General features: G+C 46.3%; 1 protein-coding gene across 3 annotated transcripts in view; it reads right to left on the bottom strand.

The window, feature by feature from the left end:
* CLTB (clathrin light chain B) overlaps positions 1-18,714 on the bottom strand; it is a 44,420-nt gene that overhangs the window by 24,818 nt on the left and 888 nt on the right. For all 3 annotated transcript variants that reach the window (XR_013598637.1, XM_078652814.1, XM_078652812.1), the window contains exon 2: positions 5,177-5,229. Coding sequence is in view for 2 of the 3 variants with exons in the window: in XM_078652814.1 (XP_078508940.1) it covers positions 5,177-5,229 (53 nt within the window). In the remaining variant the exon portion in view is untranslated. The remainder of the gene's footprint in view (positions 1-5,176; positions 5,230-18,714) is intronic.

The raw sequence follows: 18,714 nt of genomic DNA, 5'->3' as shown, positions 1-18,714 counted from the left end.
CCATAGAGGGAATAAAAACAGTTACCCACGACGCAAATGGAAGCACTTTTCACAAGACAAATTCAATCAACTATTAGAACAAGGGGGTCCACCGGGAGGTTCTGACTGTGAAAGCGCAAATAGAAAACTGATGAGTTGTATTTTAACGGCTCTGGACGCGTCAGCCCCGATATGCTTATCAAAGATAGGAAGTAGAAGCAAAAAGACTGCTCCCTGGTTTACTCCGGAGTTGCAGGCTGCTAAATCAGAATGTAAAAAACTAGAGCGGAAATGGCGAACAGACTTTTGCCCTCAAACTAAAACTATATATAAGGAAGCACAGAGAAAATATCAAACTCTATTACGTAGAACTAAGGCCATGCACTATAAAGACCGCATTGAGGAGGCAGAAAATTCCTCGAGAGAATTGTTTAAAATCTTTAAAGAGATCTCAGTGGTAGTAAACACCAACACACCGGTAAATGACTCAGTTGAAGAATGTAATAGAATAGCCAACTACTTTGCAGGAAAGGTTAAAGATATCTATATGTCCTTCTTGGGCAACATGCCAGGTGGACGAGATTTTAAGGAAAAGGCTGGGGCAAGTGAGGTGGAGAACTGTCTAAGGGTCTTTTCGGTGCCCCCTCCAGAGACACTAAGTAGCATCTGTCAGGGTATCAAATCCGGCTCCCCTCGGGACCCTGCACCGCCGCGGGTGTTGGGGGAGAGCCTTAAGGTGCTGGAACCATATATTATGTGAAATACAAAAATACCCCCTGTATCATTTCTTTTATGGCTCGGCGTTTGAGCAACACAAACTAGTCTCAATATAGTTTGTGAGGTATTATTTATTTATACCTTCTTGTTTTATTATTTTTTAGATCTTTTTCAATTTCATTAATATCTGAGAAAACACACTGTAACAAACAAATACATCACAATTCAACATACATATTTACAATTACAAATTACATCTATATACAACCAGCAGATCAAATCAAATTGTCTTTTCAACAGACATTCAATAAGGTTAGAGTTATTCAATAACATCAGTGACAATGCCATGCAGCATTTACCTGAACAGTCCACTACTTATGAACCAATATCATTAAACAAAGAATACATGAAACCAAAAGTATATTTTAGATTTTAGAAAAAACAAAAGCAGAATTTTTCTGGAGACCACAAATTAATTCCTTGGTCAACTGGACATTCAAGGTGCATATTTTTCAAATGCCGACGCGTTTCAAACCCTGTCACTTCAATTATTGGGTTCTCATCAGGGCTCTTTCCTTTACAATTGTCAGTGGGATATACGAAAAAGAGCTTTGTTTTAATTTTTGACTAACCTAATAGGTTCCCCATTTGTTTTTACCTTCTTACTGCTGCAATTTACCTGACTTCCAGCCTTTGCCGGTCCAAGGGCTCCCTTAGTAGGTAGTCGTTCAGCTTACATGCCCCCTAGAACACAAGTGGTCAAAGTAAGCCCTCGTTGTTAGAACGAATAGGTCAGTCATCCAAATGCTTAAGCTCATCCTAGACGTACCTGGGAGTGTCTTCGAATTAGTGTGGACACCTTGTGGTACTTGTTCTATGCTTGAGCCGTTGTTGATTGTTAACGTTTTTTTACAACCTGCAAGCCACAATACGAATTTTTTGTCTCCTTGTCATGTTTTCAAATTACTGCGCTCGCAGACGGAAAGGCATACCTGTCTCTCCAAAGGGGTGAATTTGCCGTTCTTCGCCGTTCTTCACCTTCAAACCTTCAAACCTCGTGGGCTAGAGTTAATCTCTAGCCCACGAGGTTTGAAGGTGAAGAACGGCGAATTCACCCCTTTGGAGAGACAGGTATGCCTTTCCGTCTGCAAGCGCAGTAATTTGAAAACATGACAAGGAGACTAAAAATTCGTATTGTGGCTTACAGGTTGTAAAAAAACGTTAACAATCAACAACGGCTCAAGCATAGAACAAGTACCACAAGGTGTCCACACTAATTCGAAGACACTCCCAGGTACGTCTAGGATGAGCTTAAGCATTTGGATGACTGACCTATTCGTTCTAACAACGAGGGCTTACTTTCACCACTTGTGTTCTAGGGGGCATGTAAGCTGAACGACTACCTACTAAGGGAGCCCTTGGACCGGCAAAGGCTGGAAGTCAGGTAAATTGCAGCAGTAAGAAGGTAAAAACAAATGGGGAACCTATTAGGTTAGTCAAAAATTAAAACAAAGCTCTTTTTCGTATATCCCACTGACAATTGTAAAGGAAAGAGCCCTGATGAGAACCCAATAATTGAAGTGACAGGGTTTGAAACGCGTCGGCATTTGAAAAATATGCACCTTGAATGTCCAGTTGACCAAGGAATTAATTTGTGGTCTCCAGAAAAATTCTGCTTTTGTTTTTTCTAAAATCTAAAATATACTTTTGGTTTCATGTATTCTTTGTTTAATGATATTGGTTCATAAGTAGTGGACTGTTCAGGTAAATGCTGCATGGCATTGTCACTGATGTTATTGAATAACTCTAACCTTATTGAATGTCTGTTGAAAAGACAATTTGATTTGATCTGCTGGTTGTATATAGATGTAATTTGTAATTGTAAATATGTATGTTGAATTGTGATGTATTTGTTTGTTACAGTGTGTTTTCTCAGATATTAATGAAATTGAAAAAGATCTAAAAAATAATAAAACAAGAAGGTATAAATAAATAATACCTCACAAACTATATTGAGACTAGTTTGTGTTGCTCAAACGCCGAGCCATAAAAGAAATGATACAGGGGGTATTTTTGTATTTCACACTATATTGAAGGTCCAACCCACTGTATGTCCCAGGACCTAACTCCATTGTTTAGGAACCATATATTAGGCATGTGCTTCAGGTCTCATTTGCCTCCGGTACACTCCCGGATGACTGGAAAAAAGCGGTTGTTCTTCCCATTAAAAAGAAACCCAATATTAGTCTTGATGTACTCGAAAATCTAGGACCGATCTCACTACTGCCGTACCTGGCCAAAGTGGCTGAGAAAGTGGCCAATATTCAACTAATGGCACACTTAGAGAAGAATAATATCTTACATTCTTCTCAATCAGGCTTCCGATCGGGCTTCTCTACGGAGACGGCCCTTTTGAGAGCGACTGAGACCCTACGTCAAGGGGAGGATTCAGGACAAACTATGGCACTGATAATGCTGGACCTCAGTGCGGCGTTTGACACTGTAGCTCATTCAATTTTGCTACAGTGTCTAAACAAAGCAGGTGTCACTGAGTCCGTGCTAAGCATTTCTCACTGACCGTAACTTCCAGGTCCAACGGGGATCTTTTAAATCAGCAGCCATAGAGTTAGAACAAGGGGTGCCTAGCCCAAGTTTGTTTAATCTGTACATGGCCCCCTTGGCAAAAGTGGTGCAAGCATATGGAGTGGAATTAGTCTCCTACGCCGACGACACCCAACTGCTGATTTCTCTGTCCCAAGCGCCTTCTATAGCAGCATCTAACTTCAAGGCCTGCATGCAGGCCTTGGCAGGATGGATGAATTCTCACTGTCTAAAGCTTAACGGCTCCAAGACAGAGGTAATGGTGATTGGAGGAAGTAACTCGAGCTGGACGGCGGACTGGTGGCCACCATGCCTGGGCCCCACGCCCACTCCCTCCCTGTAAGGAGGCAAAGAATCTGGGAATATGGGTTGATCCCAAACTATCGTACGAGGGCCATGTGCACCGTCTGGTGGGAAAGTGTTTTGGGATACTAAAAACTCTCAACCATACCTTAGATCTACTCCTGCTAGAGGCCAGACGCACTATGACACAAGCACTGGTGACTTCCCGTATGGATTACGGAAATGTCCTGCTCCTAGGCACCACAGAAAAATGCATGGGGCGTCTGCAAGTCCTTCAAAATACAGCTGCTCGCCTGGTGCTGAGACTCTCTAAAAGAGCAGCCGCTAAACCTGCTCTTGCGGCGCTACACTGGCTTCCGGTCAGAAAGAGAGTGTTGTATAAAGCGCTCCTAATATGCCACAGGATTCTATGGCACAAAGCACCGTTATATCTTCAAGACCTGGTACACATTTATGAGCCAAACAGAGCGCTTCGCTCAGCAGGAGCAGGCTTACTGAAGATTCCCCGCGTAAAAAGAGCAAAATTAGGAGGTCGCTCCTTCAGACTGGTAGCGGCTACCAGCTGGAATAGACTCCCGATTAGTCTCAGACAGGAAGATTCTGAAATCAAATTCAGAAAACTCCTAAAAACACACCTGTATAACCTTTAATATACAGCTGGCTGAGGAGCCTAACACTGTCAGCGCAAGTTCTCTATCTCCACAGCGCGGGGACACGCCGGGATGGCGTCACCAGGCGCTCTATATACATCTTTATTATTATTATTATTATTATTATGTCCAAAATTCTTAGAATATAAACCTGGGCCAAAGAACAAAAAGTTAAACTTTAGGTCAAAGACTCGCCTGAATGAGAGTTGATTATCAGTACAGGCATGCAAGCTCTGGAATATACTCCCAATGAGGATAAGGACCATCAGCAAACATTGAGAATTCAGAAGAGAAACAAAGACCAAACTTTTCCTAAATACTGGAAACTAAACTCGTATCACAACCACGGACTGGTATGTAAATGCTGCTTGCAATCCGATCCTTAACCATAACTTCAAACCTAAGCCATATATATATATATATATATATATATATATATATATATATATATGTGCACCAAGTCTGGAGAACACTCTAGGGGTCTCACACACATCAAAACTCAACACGAATAGAGTAGACAGGTACCAACACCCTTTTCTTAGCCATATGCTACAAATGTAGGAATGAATCACCCACCTTCGAAAGTCCTTTGACAACTCGAAAAAGGTAGGGAAATGCTATATTAATGCAGCAATATAATACAACAAAATACTGCCTCAATGAATGTAGTAATTGTTTATATCTTGCCTCGTTTCTCTCTACAGCTTCACTGGATTCTCCAGCACGGTTCTCTTGTCTGCACTCTCTCTCTATATCACCCTCATCTCACTTTATTTCCATCTGTTGTTTTTTCTTACGCAATCACTCCTTTCTCACCCGGCTGCTATAAGTCCCACTACCACTTTCTCCCTCCACTCCTCATTTTTCTTCTTATCCTTCCCAGTAGCCCACTCGGAACGTATCACAGATGAAGATCAGAAACTCACCGGGAACAGGTCTCCTCCATTCACCGGTGTGGTGACAAGGTCTCCAAAGCCCACTGAAATACAGAGAGAAGCACAGGTGGTCAGTGGTGATGAAAGAGCAGTAACACATACAGATAACGGCTCTACATATCTCACTCAAAGAATAGAGCGGGCCAATTTGAATCAGCCAATAGACCCATTTCCTTCTAGACTGAGGCTCTCTCTAATCACTTAACTCTCTTGGTATCACTCTAAAACACATCCCTACTTACAGCCCGATTTAGATCTTGGTGGACGAGTTACTCCATCATAACGGTGACGGATATCCCATGCGCCAAAATATAAATCCCATTATATCCTATGAAATGTATATCTCGGTGGACAGGTTATCTGTCACCATTGTGACGGACTAACCCGTCCGCCGAGATCTAAATCAGGCTCGGAGTCTTCAAAGCCCCGAGCATGAAGGACTCTGCACATGAAGATAAAGAAAGGAGATGGCTGGACTCACAAACCAAGAAAAGGTTTTGCAATCATATTTTATGTCATGCATTTCAAGGTATTGTGGGTTCATGATAAGCGTAGTCAACCTCCAACTCCAGAAAAGCCCACCCTAATAAATCCTTTGTGTGTCTCCCTATTCCCTTTTGCTTAAAATGTCCTGTCATCTTGTGGCGAGAGATTGATCCTCCTGCTCTGTATTTTTAAGGAAGGCACACCAAACTCTCATCCACATGGAACTGGTCACCTGCAGTTGAGAGCCCTCACTAGCCCACCTGCATCTGGGAACGCCAACCCACATTTGGTGGTCAGCTAGAGAAACGTAACTTGACTTCCAGATGGGACCTTGACTAGCTCCTTTGGCAAAGTGATCCTGGACTTTACTGCAGCCTGATTATCTGAAGGAAGTTGCCATCCTATCTTGCAGCTTTGCAACAGCAACACTGGGGGTGGTATTCCTGCGGTCCACCGCCTGCATTTTTAAATGCCTTTTAAATCAAATTTGATATCAGAGACATGAATTCGACCATCAGACGGACAGATTTTTTGCTCGTCCACGTTTCTTTTCTTGTCAACTTCACTTCTCACTTCTTTCCAGTGACTGGTTTCTGAGTTGTTAATGCCTTGACTTCTTTTGGGGAGATATTAAATCATTAAAAATTAGGCTTGTTATGTTGCTCTAGCTTTATTCATTTTAGACCATGAACACTTGGGCCTTGTTGCTACATAACAATGTCATTGTTTCCTATTAAATCAAGAGATTTTACAAATTGGCATGCTGTGTGCTTTTTCGGGCAAGAATCTGTAATCTACTTGCAGTCGTTTGGCAGTGGTTGCTGAGAACGTGTTTCATAGGACAATAGATACTCTCTGGCTTGGATATATATATTTATTAACATGCTTATGGTACTTTGGCACCACCTGCATACTTATTTATAAAGGTCTTATTATGGAGCTGTTTTCAACTATTTCATGGAATTTTGGTTACAACTGTGTGCTCAATTCAAAATTCACAATATATGCATTTAATTTTTTTTTTTTAACTGGGCAACCTTGTATTCTTCAGAGCCAGGGCATTTATACTGTTCCTGTTAGCTTGCTTCCATTAAGGCACACTAATAAAACGGGACAGCTGCCGTGCATCTTCTTTCCCTCGGGACAGCTGCCGTGCATCTTCTTTCCCTCGGGACAGCTGCCCAGCCTCTTCTTTCCCTCGGGACAGCTGCCCACCCTCTTCTTTCCCTCGGGACAGCTGCCCAGCCTCTTCTTTCCCCCCCGAGACAGCTGCCCAGCCTCTTCTTTCCCCCCGGGACAGCTACCCTGCATCATCTTCCTCCAGGACAGCTGCCCGGCAACTTCTTTCCCCCGGGACAGCTGCCCGGCAACTTCTTTCCCCCGGGACAGCTGCCAGGCCTCTTCTTTCCACCGGGACAGCTACCCTGCATCATCTTCCTCCAGGACAGCTGCCCGGCAACTTCTTTCCCCCGGGACAGCTGCCCGGCAACTTCTTTCCCCCGGGACAGCTGCCCGGCAACTTCTTCCCCCCCGGGTCTGCTGCCCGGCACCTTATTTCCCCCCGGGACTGCTGCCCGGCAACTTCTTTCCCCCGGGACAGCTGCCCGGCAACTACTTTTCCCCGGGACAGCTGCCCGGCAACCTCTTTCCCCCGGGACAGCTGCCCGGCAACTTCTTTCCCCCGGGACAGCTGCCCGGCAATTTCTTTCCCCCGGGACTGCTGCCCGGCAACTTCTTTCCCCCGGGACTGCTGCCCGGCAACTTCTTTCCCCCGGGACAGCTGCCCTGCATCATCTTCCTCAAGGACAGCTGCCCGGCAACTTCTTTCCCCCGGGACTGCTGCCCGGCAACTTCTTTCCCCTGGGACTGCTGCCCGGCAACTTCTTTCCCCTGGGACTGCTGCCCGGCAACTTCTTTCCCCCGGGACAGCTGCCCGGCAACCTCTTTCCCTCGGGACAGCTGCCCGGCAACTTCTTTCCCCCGGGACAGCTGCCCGGCAACTTCTTTCCCCCGGGACAGCTGCCCGGCAACTTCTTTCCCCCGGGACTGCTGCCCGGCAACTTCTTTCCCCCGGGACAGCTGCCCTGCATCATCTTCCTCAAGGACAGCTGCCCGGCAACTTCTTTCCCCCGGGACTGCTGCCCGGCAACTTCTTTCCCCTGGGACTGCTGCCCGGCAACTTCTTTCCCCTGGGACTGCTGCCCAGCAACTTCTTTCCCCTGGACTGCTGCCTGGCAATTTCTTTCCCCTGGGACTGCTGCCTGGCAATTTCTTTCCCGTGGGACTGCTGCCCGGCAATTTCTTTCCCCTGGGACTGCTGCCCGGCAACTTCTTTCCCACGACCGACTGCTGCCCTGCATTTTCTTTTCTCTGAACTTCTGCCCTGCATCTTCTTTCCTCTGGGACAGTTGCCCTGCATATTCTTCCCCCGGACAGCAGCCCTGCATCTTCTTCCCCCGGGACAGCTGCCCTGCATCTTCTTCCCCCGGGCAGCTGCCCTGCATCTTCTACCCCCGGGGCAGCTGCCCTGTATCTTCTTACCCCCAGGACAGCTGCCCTGTATCTTCTTACCCCCAGGACAGCTGCCCTCCATCTTCTTTCCAGTAGGACGTTGCCTGCAGATTTTTCTCCTGTGACAGCTGCCCTGAATATTCTTTTTCCAGGGGCAGCTGCCCTGTAACTTCTTTCTCTTTCTAACACTAAGTTTCTCAAAACTGATCTAAATGCCTCCTGTGAGTGATAGTTTCAATCCAATTGTGGATTCCTTTTGAGACCACACCTCATCAACGACACAACTGTTTGCTGTTTACAGGGCTGCTATAAGAATATCACTATGGCAGTCCTGGTGAAAATCCCAGTAATCAATATATGAGAGGTCGAAATGTCAGCAAAACTGATGTTTGGGCTGTACAACTCATAACTTAGGTTAAATATTTGTATTCTCTGATCAATAAAAAACATCACAATGTCCCCTTGTGAGATTGACAAGCAATAGAAAACAACATTGGCCAACCCTTTAACACAGAAACTGAAAAATAGTTTCTCCCAGCCCCAATATATGTAGCAAATTAAAACATAACAAGTCCCCGCACTCATCACAGGGGGAGTGGAAGATCTACAAAACAGAAGCGACCAACTGTGAATAGTTACAAATTATACAGTTCGAGGCCTCCGCTAACAGACAATAAGCAGAACTATCAGAACATTCGCTCAAATGCTTGGCTACTAATCTCATGAATTTAAAAATATGGCCCAAGGTTGCATGATCTCTTCAGCAAAGCAATTAGTGACAGCTCTTGAGTGTATTCAACCATTTGGTATGATATACAGGGACAACGGGCTGCATTCTGTCCAGGTTTAGGTCGCCACTTGAACACAATATAATTGGGTATATATATATCTTCACTCTTAAACCTACATAGCTTACGTCAGCAAAATTTGAATTTTGAATTCATACAGGACAGTCTTAATATTTTTGTTTTAGAGATTGTTTAGAAAGCCACATTTCAGAACTTGGGTCACTATTTTTTAACATTTCTTTAAAAATTATAAACAATATAAGAAAACTCAGATAAAAAAAATACTCCAAAAACAACCAATGCTATCAAAAGGTTGAACCGAGCACAGAACTGAACAGCTCATTTATTAGGTCGAGCAGACAGAGTCTGCGCGAGACCTATTGTCAGCCGTATTTGGGAATGTGGACACGAGAGCAGATTTAACCTCGTGGGCGCGCGCGGCGCCGTGCCCCTCTCGTGCCTCATATTCCCATGCGCAAACACACTCACACAGCCACACTCACGCATGCGCACATACACAGCCACACGCATACACAGTCACGCATACACAGGCATACACACACTGCATACACACACGCACCCCCCCTTAAACAGACAGACGCGCACACAGACAGACGCGCACACAGACACACTCGAACAGACACACGCGAACACACACAGACACACGCGCGTACACCCCCACCCCCACCCTCACCCCCACCCCCACTCACTGGGCTCGTCTCCCCTTAGGCATGGGAGCCCCTTTCCGATGTTCTTCACGACGGGACTTCAGCTGCCGGACCTGGTAAGGCGGGGGCTGCCCGCGCATGCGCGGCATTTCTAACCGGGGCTCTTCAGAATGAAAGTGAGAAATGCCGTGCATGCGCGGGCAGCCCCCGCCCAACCAGGTCTCGTTTGCTATCTGTCAGCCAGCCAGAACCACATTCCTTCCGACTGATGTCTTTTGCTACACAATGCTCGTTTTATGACTGTTGTAATGCTTTATTACCCCCGACTAAATTAGCATGCATTGCTAAATTGCATATAACGTCCCCACTATGTTTTGAAAGTGGGTAGGATAAAGTCTTCCGTGTATATCCAGATATCTTTAGTTATATAGTGCATACATTTCTCATAGCGTTGGAACAATTGAAATAGACAAACAGCACTAAAGTATACATTACTGCAATGTACTGAACAGTCAATCGCTCACACCAAGATGGCCGCTCAAGAATAGTTCTGTTTCAACAGAGACGTGAAACCCTCCTTTCAAAGATCGCCGCCACGTTCGCTCCGAGCTGGTTCTGGGCACGCTGGCGTGTCCGTCCTCGATGTCTATGCTGCTAGACACGCCGCTGCTCTCCGTACTAACACCGGCTGCCTGGCGCATGGCCGCGGATCCACCACGCTGTTCTGGCAGCAGCCCCGCCCCCGCCGTGACCATGCCCTGCCAGAACCAGCAGCCAGCCTCGGGGCCCGCGGAATCCGCTGCCCACAAGCAGCTGCCGTTTGCAGAGTCGGTAGAGAACGACGTCCGGGATGCAGGCGGCAGCACCGGGTCGTTCCCCGCCAGCAGCGACGGGAGCGAGGACAATGGGAGCAGCGCCGTCCAGGAGGAGCAGCTCCTGGCACAGCAGATCGGGCCCCAGCTCAAGGTGCTGCCCTTCAAAGACCAGATCCGGGAGCTGCAGACCATCATTCGGGACAAGTGAACGCAGGAGGGGGCTTGTCATACTGGAGGAGCGAGAAATGCTGTTATGGGGTTTGGAGATGCTGGGAATTCTTTGTTTTATTTTTAAAGTTTTATACAGCGCTAGCTTGACCCGTGGGTATCAGAGCGCTTTACATATACACAAGAGATAAAGGTTGCATTACATAGCATGATCTCAGGGAGCAAAAAAGATATGTAACCTATAGAGTACCTTCCCCACTTAGTCAAAGAGGTGGCTACTACTTTTTTTGAACCCCGATAGTATACTTATTCAATGAAGCCCCCTTGTTTCTTTTAGGAAATCTCTTGATTGTAGCCCATTAGGTAAAAACTGTATGCGATGGGATGAGCATAACCAGCAACCAACTGAAGACTGTCCAGTGTTTTGAAACTGCTTGTCACGATGCTGTAAATGACACTGGGTTAAGTGAGGTTAAGGCTGGCCACAATGATGCCATGACAATTATATCCTATGATGTCGTCTGGGTCAGAAGCCACAAATCTGAAGGGGTATCGGATGGGGTGCGCCCGTTACAGGCCCTCAGGGCAAAGTTCACTATAAATTACAATAACTTTCATTTAAGTATTAATTATTGAATAAAAATTAAAAGGCATTGTTATTTGCAATATCAATACGTGTAAGTCACGTAAATACAACACATATTGCATTACAAATGCTATAGGTGTCACATTTGCGAAAGTTATAACTATTGGCATTGTAAATGACAACGCTATTAATTTAGCTATTTTCAAAAACAAAACAAATAAAAAATGTGTCATTTACAATACCAATAGCTCAAACTTTCCTAATGCGAGACCTATTGCATTGCAAATGCTTGTTTATTATATATTTAATTGCACAGAAAGCATTTGGACTACTACCAGGAGCTACTCCTAATCAGTATTTTCATTTGAAATTCATTTTTATTGAACAAGCTATCGATAGCAAGCCACACTCTAGCTGGATGAAGACACAGAACATCACTGGCCAAGTTGAAGCACTGAAAAGGCAGCATAACATTATATATGGGCTGGTTGCCAAACTCAACACCATAAATTAGCATTTGATGAATTTCGTATAAACTCAGAGGTATATTTACTAGAAAAAGACGCTACGCGGCAATGCAAGCCATCTTGCTGTGCCGAGCTGCGTTATTGGGAAAGTGCAGGGATGTGTCATATTTACAGCAATAGGACACATCTCTGTGTTTTCCTCTGCGCTGGGGCACAATTGACTGCCAAGCATCAGCACAGGTGCCCTCACATCATGGTGCAAGGGTGCCTGGGTTGCAGGGATGATTGTTCTTGTGCCGGAAGCGACACCTTCCTGCACAAAAATAATCTTTGTTGACGCTTTACTCCTTCTTTGTGTGCTGCAGAATGCAGCATACACAGAAAGAGCAAAAAACGAGGAGTAATAAAGGTATTTTTCCTCGTTCTGCCACTTTAACACCTCCCCTGGGGATGCGTTGGAATCTGACGCATTCCAAGGTTTACAAAACCTTTCAAATCTGGGAATGCATCCGATTCCATGGGTGTTAAGTGGGAACACCCACAGCAATACCCAAGAAACGCCCCTTTCACGCGGAGCAATGTGTGAATGGGGGCCATATTTACAAGGCCATGAAAAGCCACACAGGGTGGCTTTACGAGGCCTAGTAAAAATGGGCTGCCACACTGCGCCTCCTGAGCGTCACAAAAGTGACGCTGGGGCGGCATAAAACTGCTGCAGGGGCACTGTAAATATGCCCCATAGTTTCAGTGAATGACCAATCGTTGGACTAACCAAAACATCCAGAGATGCAGAAGTGCATATGTAAGAAATCTATAGCGTTATATCTTAACCCCTTCCGCGCTCATGACGAGCTGAGCTCGTCATGAGTTGCGCCGCTCGCATGCTCATGACGAGCTCAGCTCGTCATGTAACGCGGCTTTTTTTTTAAAACGCCACACACATTACAGGCATTTCGTGGTGCACTTAAAACTCGCCTCTTCCTGCAAGCTTATGTGTAATGGATGAATTGTTCTATTTTCTGATTTTATGGTTAGGCGCCTTGATACCTCCGGGTTATTGTTATGCGCGTTATAAGCTATTTTCAATTCAATTCAATTCACACAGCGGGAAAACCGCTAGCGGCGATGCGGTTAAATGACAGTATCATCCGCACATAACATTACTTGAATTGGGGTTGATGCTAATTTAGGGTGAAAAGATCTAACGTTGGTCAGTGCCTGGTCCTCATCATATGCCTAAAGAAAATACAACATGGCCCGAGCACAGCCTATTCCAACCCCAAAATTCTAATAATTCTTTTTGAGACTTGCAACCCTTTGCCCACGTTTACTCAAACCAAAAGGCCACTACATAATAGATCAATAGCCCTTAAAGGAAAGGGAGGGGTACCCCAACAGGAGAGCTTCAACCACCATTGACCATGATCATCACAACTAAAGAATGACCAAAAAAAATCAGGCTAGCCTACAGTGGTGTGCAAAGCTCACGGACAGCCCTTCTAGCCTGCAAAGACAGAGCAAAAGCATTATCTACAGTACCCTTCCTGTAACAAAATCATGTTTCATAAGATGGGAGAATTCCTGGCACGTGTCTGCTGTTCCCCACAATATTGTTTTAGAGTAACTTTGGGCGTTGGTATCCAGGGGTGTGATAATACAATAGTTATTTGGGCAACCCAGACTTCACTTCTTGAACAATGGCGCCAAAACTGAACCACATCAAGAGTTGGTGTTGTGGTCCAACCTGTTGTCTAGAGAGGAGATAGTAAAGCAGCTCAGTTTCACAAATTGCATTTGAAAACAGAAACCAGCATCCAAATATAAACTCAAGCAGTAAATGCCCGGGCAGGTTTCAAGAAGCCAATTATTTTTGTAACTTGTTTAATGTCTTTTGAATATTCGGTACCTGAACCAAATGTGCTCCATTGCATACAGAGGTCTATCACGATAATGGATAAACTTGGGGAACTTTATAGAATGTTGTTATTTGAAGAGCTCAAGCCACTTTCTTTCTTGCCAAGCGTTTTTGCTTTCCATATCAGATTTGTATGTTTTTTCTTTAAGCAAGCAACAAAGTGCATGAAGGAGGTGCTCACACTGCTAGATTTAGACAAACTCCACAGACTGGTCGTGTTCCTTTTGTGTCCCCAGGAATGGCATAAAATTGCAATCTGGTTCCTTCTTAGACCAGAGCTGACTATCCCAGCTCATGCATTTCGTGGTTAGGTTCACCAAGATGACCCCAATTATGAGATGAGAGGAATTCCCACATGGAATTCTGCTCTGCTCAATTAGGAGTGGGCTGTTTTTCCCACACCTGAATTTGCCAAATGATGGAACATCTGACCCAGTTTTACTGGCTGAAAAATCCAGCATGTGAAATCACCTTAAAAATGGGCTGCGATTGGGGTGCTGGTCGAGCTCCTCAGCTTGGGAAATGGATGGAGGACCTTGATTGGTGTATGTTTCGGGAGAGGTCCGTGTATGTGGCCAGAGGGAGACCCTGCAAATGGGGGAAGATATGGGATGTATGGAATGCATACCGTGGGAATATATGTACGCCGACAGAAATAGATCCAGTTCGTGAAGACTTGGATGAAACCTGAGTCCACTTTTCACACTCCTTAATAATTCTGTAATGTCGGAATCTACATTCTCTGATTATGATTTGAAGATACCTATGGCACGATGGCCATTTTCTGTTTGTATTTTGTTGTTTATGTTTAATAAAAAAGAATTTAAAAAAAAAAAAAGGGCTGCGATGAAGCCTGGACCAGTTCCTTGGTCCAGATCGACAGCCAAATATGGCATAGCGGGAGCAGGCGATAGTACCCCTGACAGCCATGCTTCTCCGATTCCATACCTCTACCATCCCCAACCATATGCTTTAAGTCTGCCACTATGCACAGATTCAACACCCGCTCATAGGCAGTTTCTTAACGTCGGTACTGAACTCCATGGAAAAGGGAATACAGTGTTGTAGGAAGGTAGATCCCTGACTATGGTTGCCCCCAACTTTTTGCCTGGTGTTTTGCTGGTTTTCTGACTTAGTTGACCTGGGACCCTGCTATTCAGGGCCCCAGGCCTACTGCTCTCTCTGTAAAATGGATTCCATGTACCTTAGGTACATATCTAAATTGGATACTGAGTCACCTTATCAGTCCCTGTACAGTGTACCTTAGGTACCCAGGGCATAGGTGTACCCAGGGCCTACCAGGGGCTGCAGCATGTATTATGCCACCCCTGGCTGGCCATCCAAAACTGACACAACTGGCTGCACGACAGCTTGCTTTAGATATAGTATACCTATATCTAACCCTAAAATGGACACACAGATCTCCTATCAGTCACTCCTATGGCAGGCCTTAACAATCCTGAAGGCAGAGTGCTTGGAATCATGTGAGATGGTGCTCTGGCATGAGCTGAGCCTGTCTGCGGCTTTCGGGATCTATCCCTTAGCCGTTTCCATGATATCGGCATACCATATACTCTTAAGTGCATTATAATCCTCGCGGTTATATGCCAACTCTGGTATCGCTTTATCAAAACATGTTGAGTAAGGTGTCATACGAATTGGAATACTAACCCCTCGCCAATTCTGGCGACGGGGTTAGCATTCCACCCTTCTAGAGGGACACGACATGTATGTAACCTCTAACCCCGGTTAAAGTCAAACAGAGCCTCAGCTCCACAAAATGGATGCTGCCACCGAGACACAAGTCTGCCCTCCTGCTGCTGGGAGTCCTCCCAGAGCAGGAGATAAGGACAAAGGGTTTCCTGCCAGGGGCGGTGCCAGCACCGTCCCAGACAGGATTTTGTGTATCCTAGGTAGGCAGGGCTTCAGAGGAAGGTGACTGCAAGTGGCACCCCGGTGCTCACTGTGCATAGGCCGGCTGAAACCAGTTCCAGGGGCACTCCAGCCCCTGGCCTGGGGAAAGCCCGCCAAAGGAGAGGGGTGTAACCACCCCCCTCCTGGTCCCACCCATAGGGCAGGACTTAGTCGCGTGCCAGCCCCCTTTTCCCAGATAAAGGTAGGAGCAGGCCCCCTTCCAAATTAGATCATCTTTGGAATCAAGACACGACTTTCTGCGAAAGGACTTCAAGATTTCCTTCTTCAAGATTCTCCCTTGTGACTAAGGAGTAGTCACCCTGCATCCGCAGGCACCATCGCAAGAACACTGCGGTCTGCTGTAAGTCCTTCCTCCGGAATCCGACTGCCCAGCTCGACAAGACCCGGCTTCCCTGGCATCTCCGACCTCTACTCACCTCTACAGCCAAGCTGAGAACCGTGAGTGCGACGAGACCTCAAGGGACCGACTATTGCCAAGACTGCACGACTTCTGCACAGCAAGCCCGCCGAGTAATCTCCTGGCGAGTGCTTTGGGGTCCGAGAAGCCCCGACCCTGAGCAGCTCCAGCACCGAAGAGCAGCCCCCCAGCATCTCCACGATCGGCGTGGGGCCCTTCTGCTTTTTGCTGCTCACCGCGTTGTTTGGCTACTAGCCCGCTGGCTTGTGGCCTTCTGAACGACGCCCGACGACATCACTGCTGCTGGTCTGGTTGCTCCAGATTGGCTCTTGCTCCCTTCCAGAAGAGGAGCACCCCGGACCCTCCTGGTCCACTCAAGACGCCATTTTGAGTCCACCGCGTGGGCTTGAATTAGCCAAGGCTTTGTTGCCCAATCCTGGGTACTTCGACGCCGACAGCTTCATCCATCGTGGGACAGCTCGCCTCTCCATCCTGGTCGCCGACAACGCCTCCTGGTCCGTGAGAACTGCAGAGCACAGCGTCGCCCACTCACCTAGTCGAGGTGACTACCATCCGGTGCCCTCCTGGTGCCCACTGACTACTGGCTAGTAGTCACGAACTTGGTCCCCTCTGCTTTCAGGTGTCATCCATCTTCCAGATCCAGGCTTGGATCACTTCGAACTATCTTCACTGGTCGCCTGCCAGCATCTTTCTTCCAGGCTCCTGGTCCGTCAACGAGGATTCCCGACGTCTTTTGAGACATATGCAGCTGCAGCCCCTGGGCTAGGTAACTTCGGCATTTCGGTGCCCCAGCATAGCCTCACTATCCAAGGGTCAGGATCCACTGTCGTTTTCTCCCTACCAGGTCGGGTTCGCCCGTGAACACTAACTTTAACTTTACTAGCTACCATAGACTTTGTCCCGCATCCCGCGTGAGTGCACACTCTGCACCCGAGTCCCCTAGGCCCCTAGAAGTAATCTAACGATTCCATAGTCAAGTCCTAGCGATTCCAAAGCCTATTAGTACTGTACTTACCTGCTAGTAATCTCGCATTCCACTTTTAGAGTATATGGTTTTTCGTGCCCCTCGGGCATTTGTATATACTGTGCTAACTTAAGTATTTTCGTAAGAGTTTTGTTGTGTGCCTAGCACCCTGTCCTCATAAAGAGTACAGGGCTGTTGTGATTCTAATAAATACACTGTTTATTTTCATAACACTTGTGTGGTGTCCTTTCACTGGGTGTTCAAGGGGTAATGTGATGGTAAAACAGCTGGCTTAACACGCCCTCTAGAGTCTTAGCCTTAGACTGCTCGTATCCATGCTACTAGGATAGCTGGTCTATAAGGTTGACTTACAACCAATCATCAATAAGGGTTGTTTGGACTGATATATAGTGATCACTAGAATAGTGAGCACTGCACATCAGGCCAACTTCTCACAAGTGTGAAATACTGACCAGTAAATCAAGGTCTGAACAGTTATTCCCCATTGAATGACGATAAACTCAGTATAGGAGTAAATATGAGCAGAAATTCAAGTAATAATCCGCATACCCAAAATTTCTGTTCATATCTAATCTTAACTGGTGCCTTTGCACGTAACAATTAGTTCCAATGCCATTCTTACCATAACAAGAATTTGATGGACATTTTAATTAACTTCTCTAGTGAGAATAAAATAAGCGTATGTGTATTTAATACATTGTCACGCGGAGTTGAGAGATCCATTGATGTCTTTGCTGATATGAAGGATGATGTAGGAGACAAAGATAAACCTACGATCGTAACTGAGTTATCCTAATCTCCCCTTCAACAAGCGCTGTGCAGTCAAACACAAAAACTTCTCTAAGCACACATTAAAACACAGGCACGACACTAAACAGCCCCAGATATGAAAAGCAAGCACAGCGACATGTTCTCCCTCATCACAAGCACACTAAAGCCAGCCCTCACTCCCCATGTCATCACAAACACATATGCCATGTGTCAGACCAAATACACCAACAACCCTCTCACAAACACACAAGACAGTCACACACAGCTCCCCTTGTTTTCACACATCATCGATCTGCACTCAATGCCGCCGTTAGTCTAAAAAATACACGTGGGCTACGTCAGAAGCAATCATACACTCACCTTATGACACACATTCACATCAACACCCCCCTTCTTTATGACCATCGCCCTGCTCACATCAGTCACCTCAAAGTAAAATACAGACTGGGATTCCCACACACAAAAGCCAAGGTCAAGCTCACAACCGCACTCATGAGCAAGAAACGACATGCTTCTATGGTAGGTCTATGCTGTTAGCTGAGGAGAAACGGCCAGTAAAATAGTAGATGCCAAAAAACAGCCTGTAAGAAGTGCTGCTCCCAGACGAAGTCGGCAACAAACATCAATAGACAACAACAGATTGAGACGAAAGGCAGCATAATCGAAACCGCACTGCCCACAGAACAACACACACACTAGTGCGAACTGTAGAGTATAATAGGTAGCGTGTTTACTTTGGCACCGCAAGTCATGTTCATGCCAATAAAGCGCTCTGCATTGTGCTTGACTGTACACCCCCTTCTTACACACGCACAGATGCCAAGGTCAAACCAGCACCCGCTGCCAGATCTCAGGCCTGTGGCCACCAGACGCTAGCCCACTCTGCATCCCCCTGCCAGTGCCACATTTCTTCTTAATGCACGCATACTAGGGCCCACTTCTCCCCCTTTCAAGCCCCAGTCTCTTTTCTACACACCACAACACCGTCCATCACCGGCCGCCACCCTTCAAGCACA

Source organism: Lissotriton helveticus, chromosome 7 (genome assembly GCF_964261635.1).
Source record: "Lissotriton helveticus chromosome 7, aLisHel1.1, whole genome shotgun sequence".
In the NCBI taxonomy this organism is placed as follows: domain Eukaryota; kingdom Metazoa; phylum Chordata; class Amphibia; order Caudata; family Salamandridae; genus Lissotriton; species Lissotriton helveticus.
This window is presented reverse-complemented; position numbering and strand designations above follow the sequence as displayed.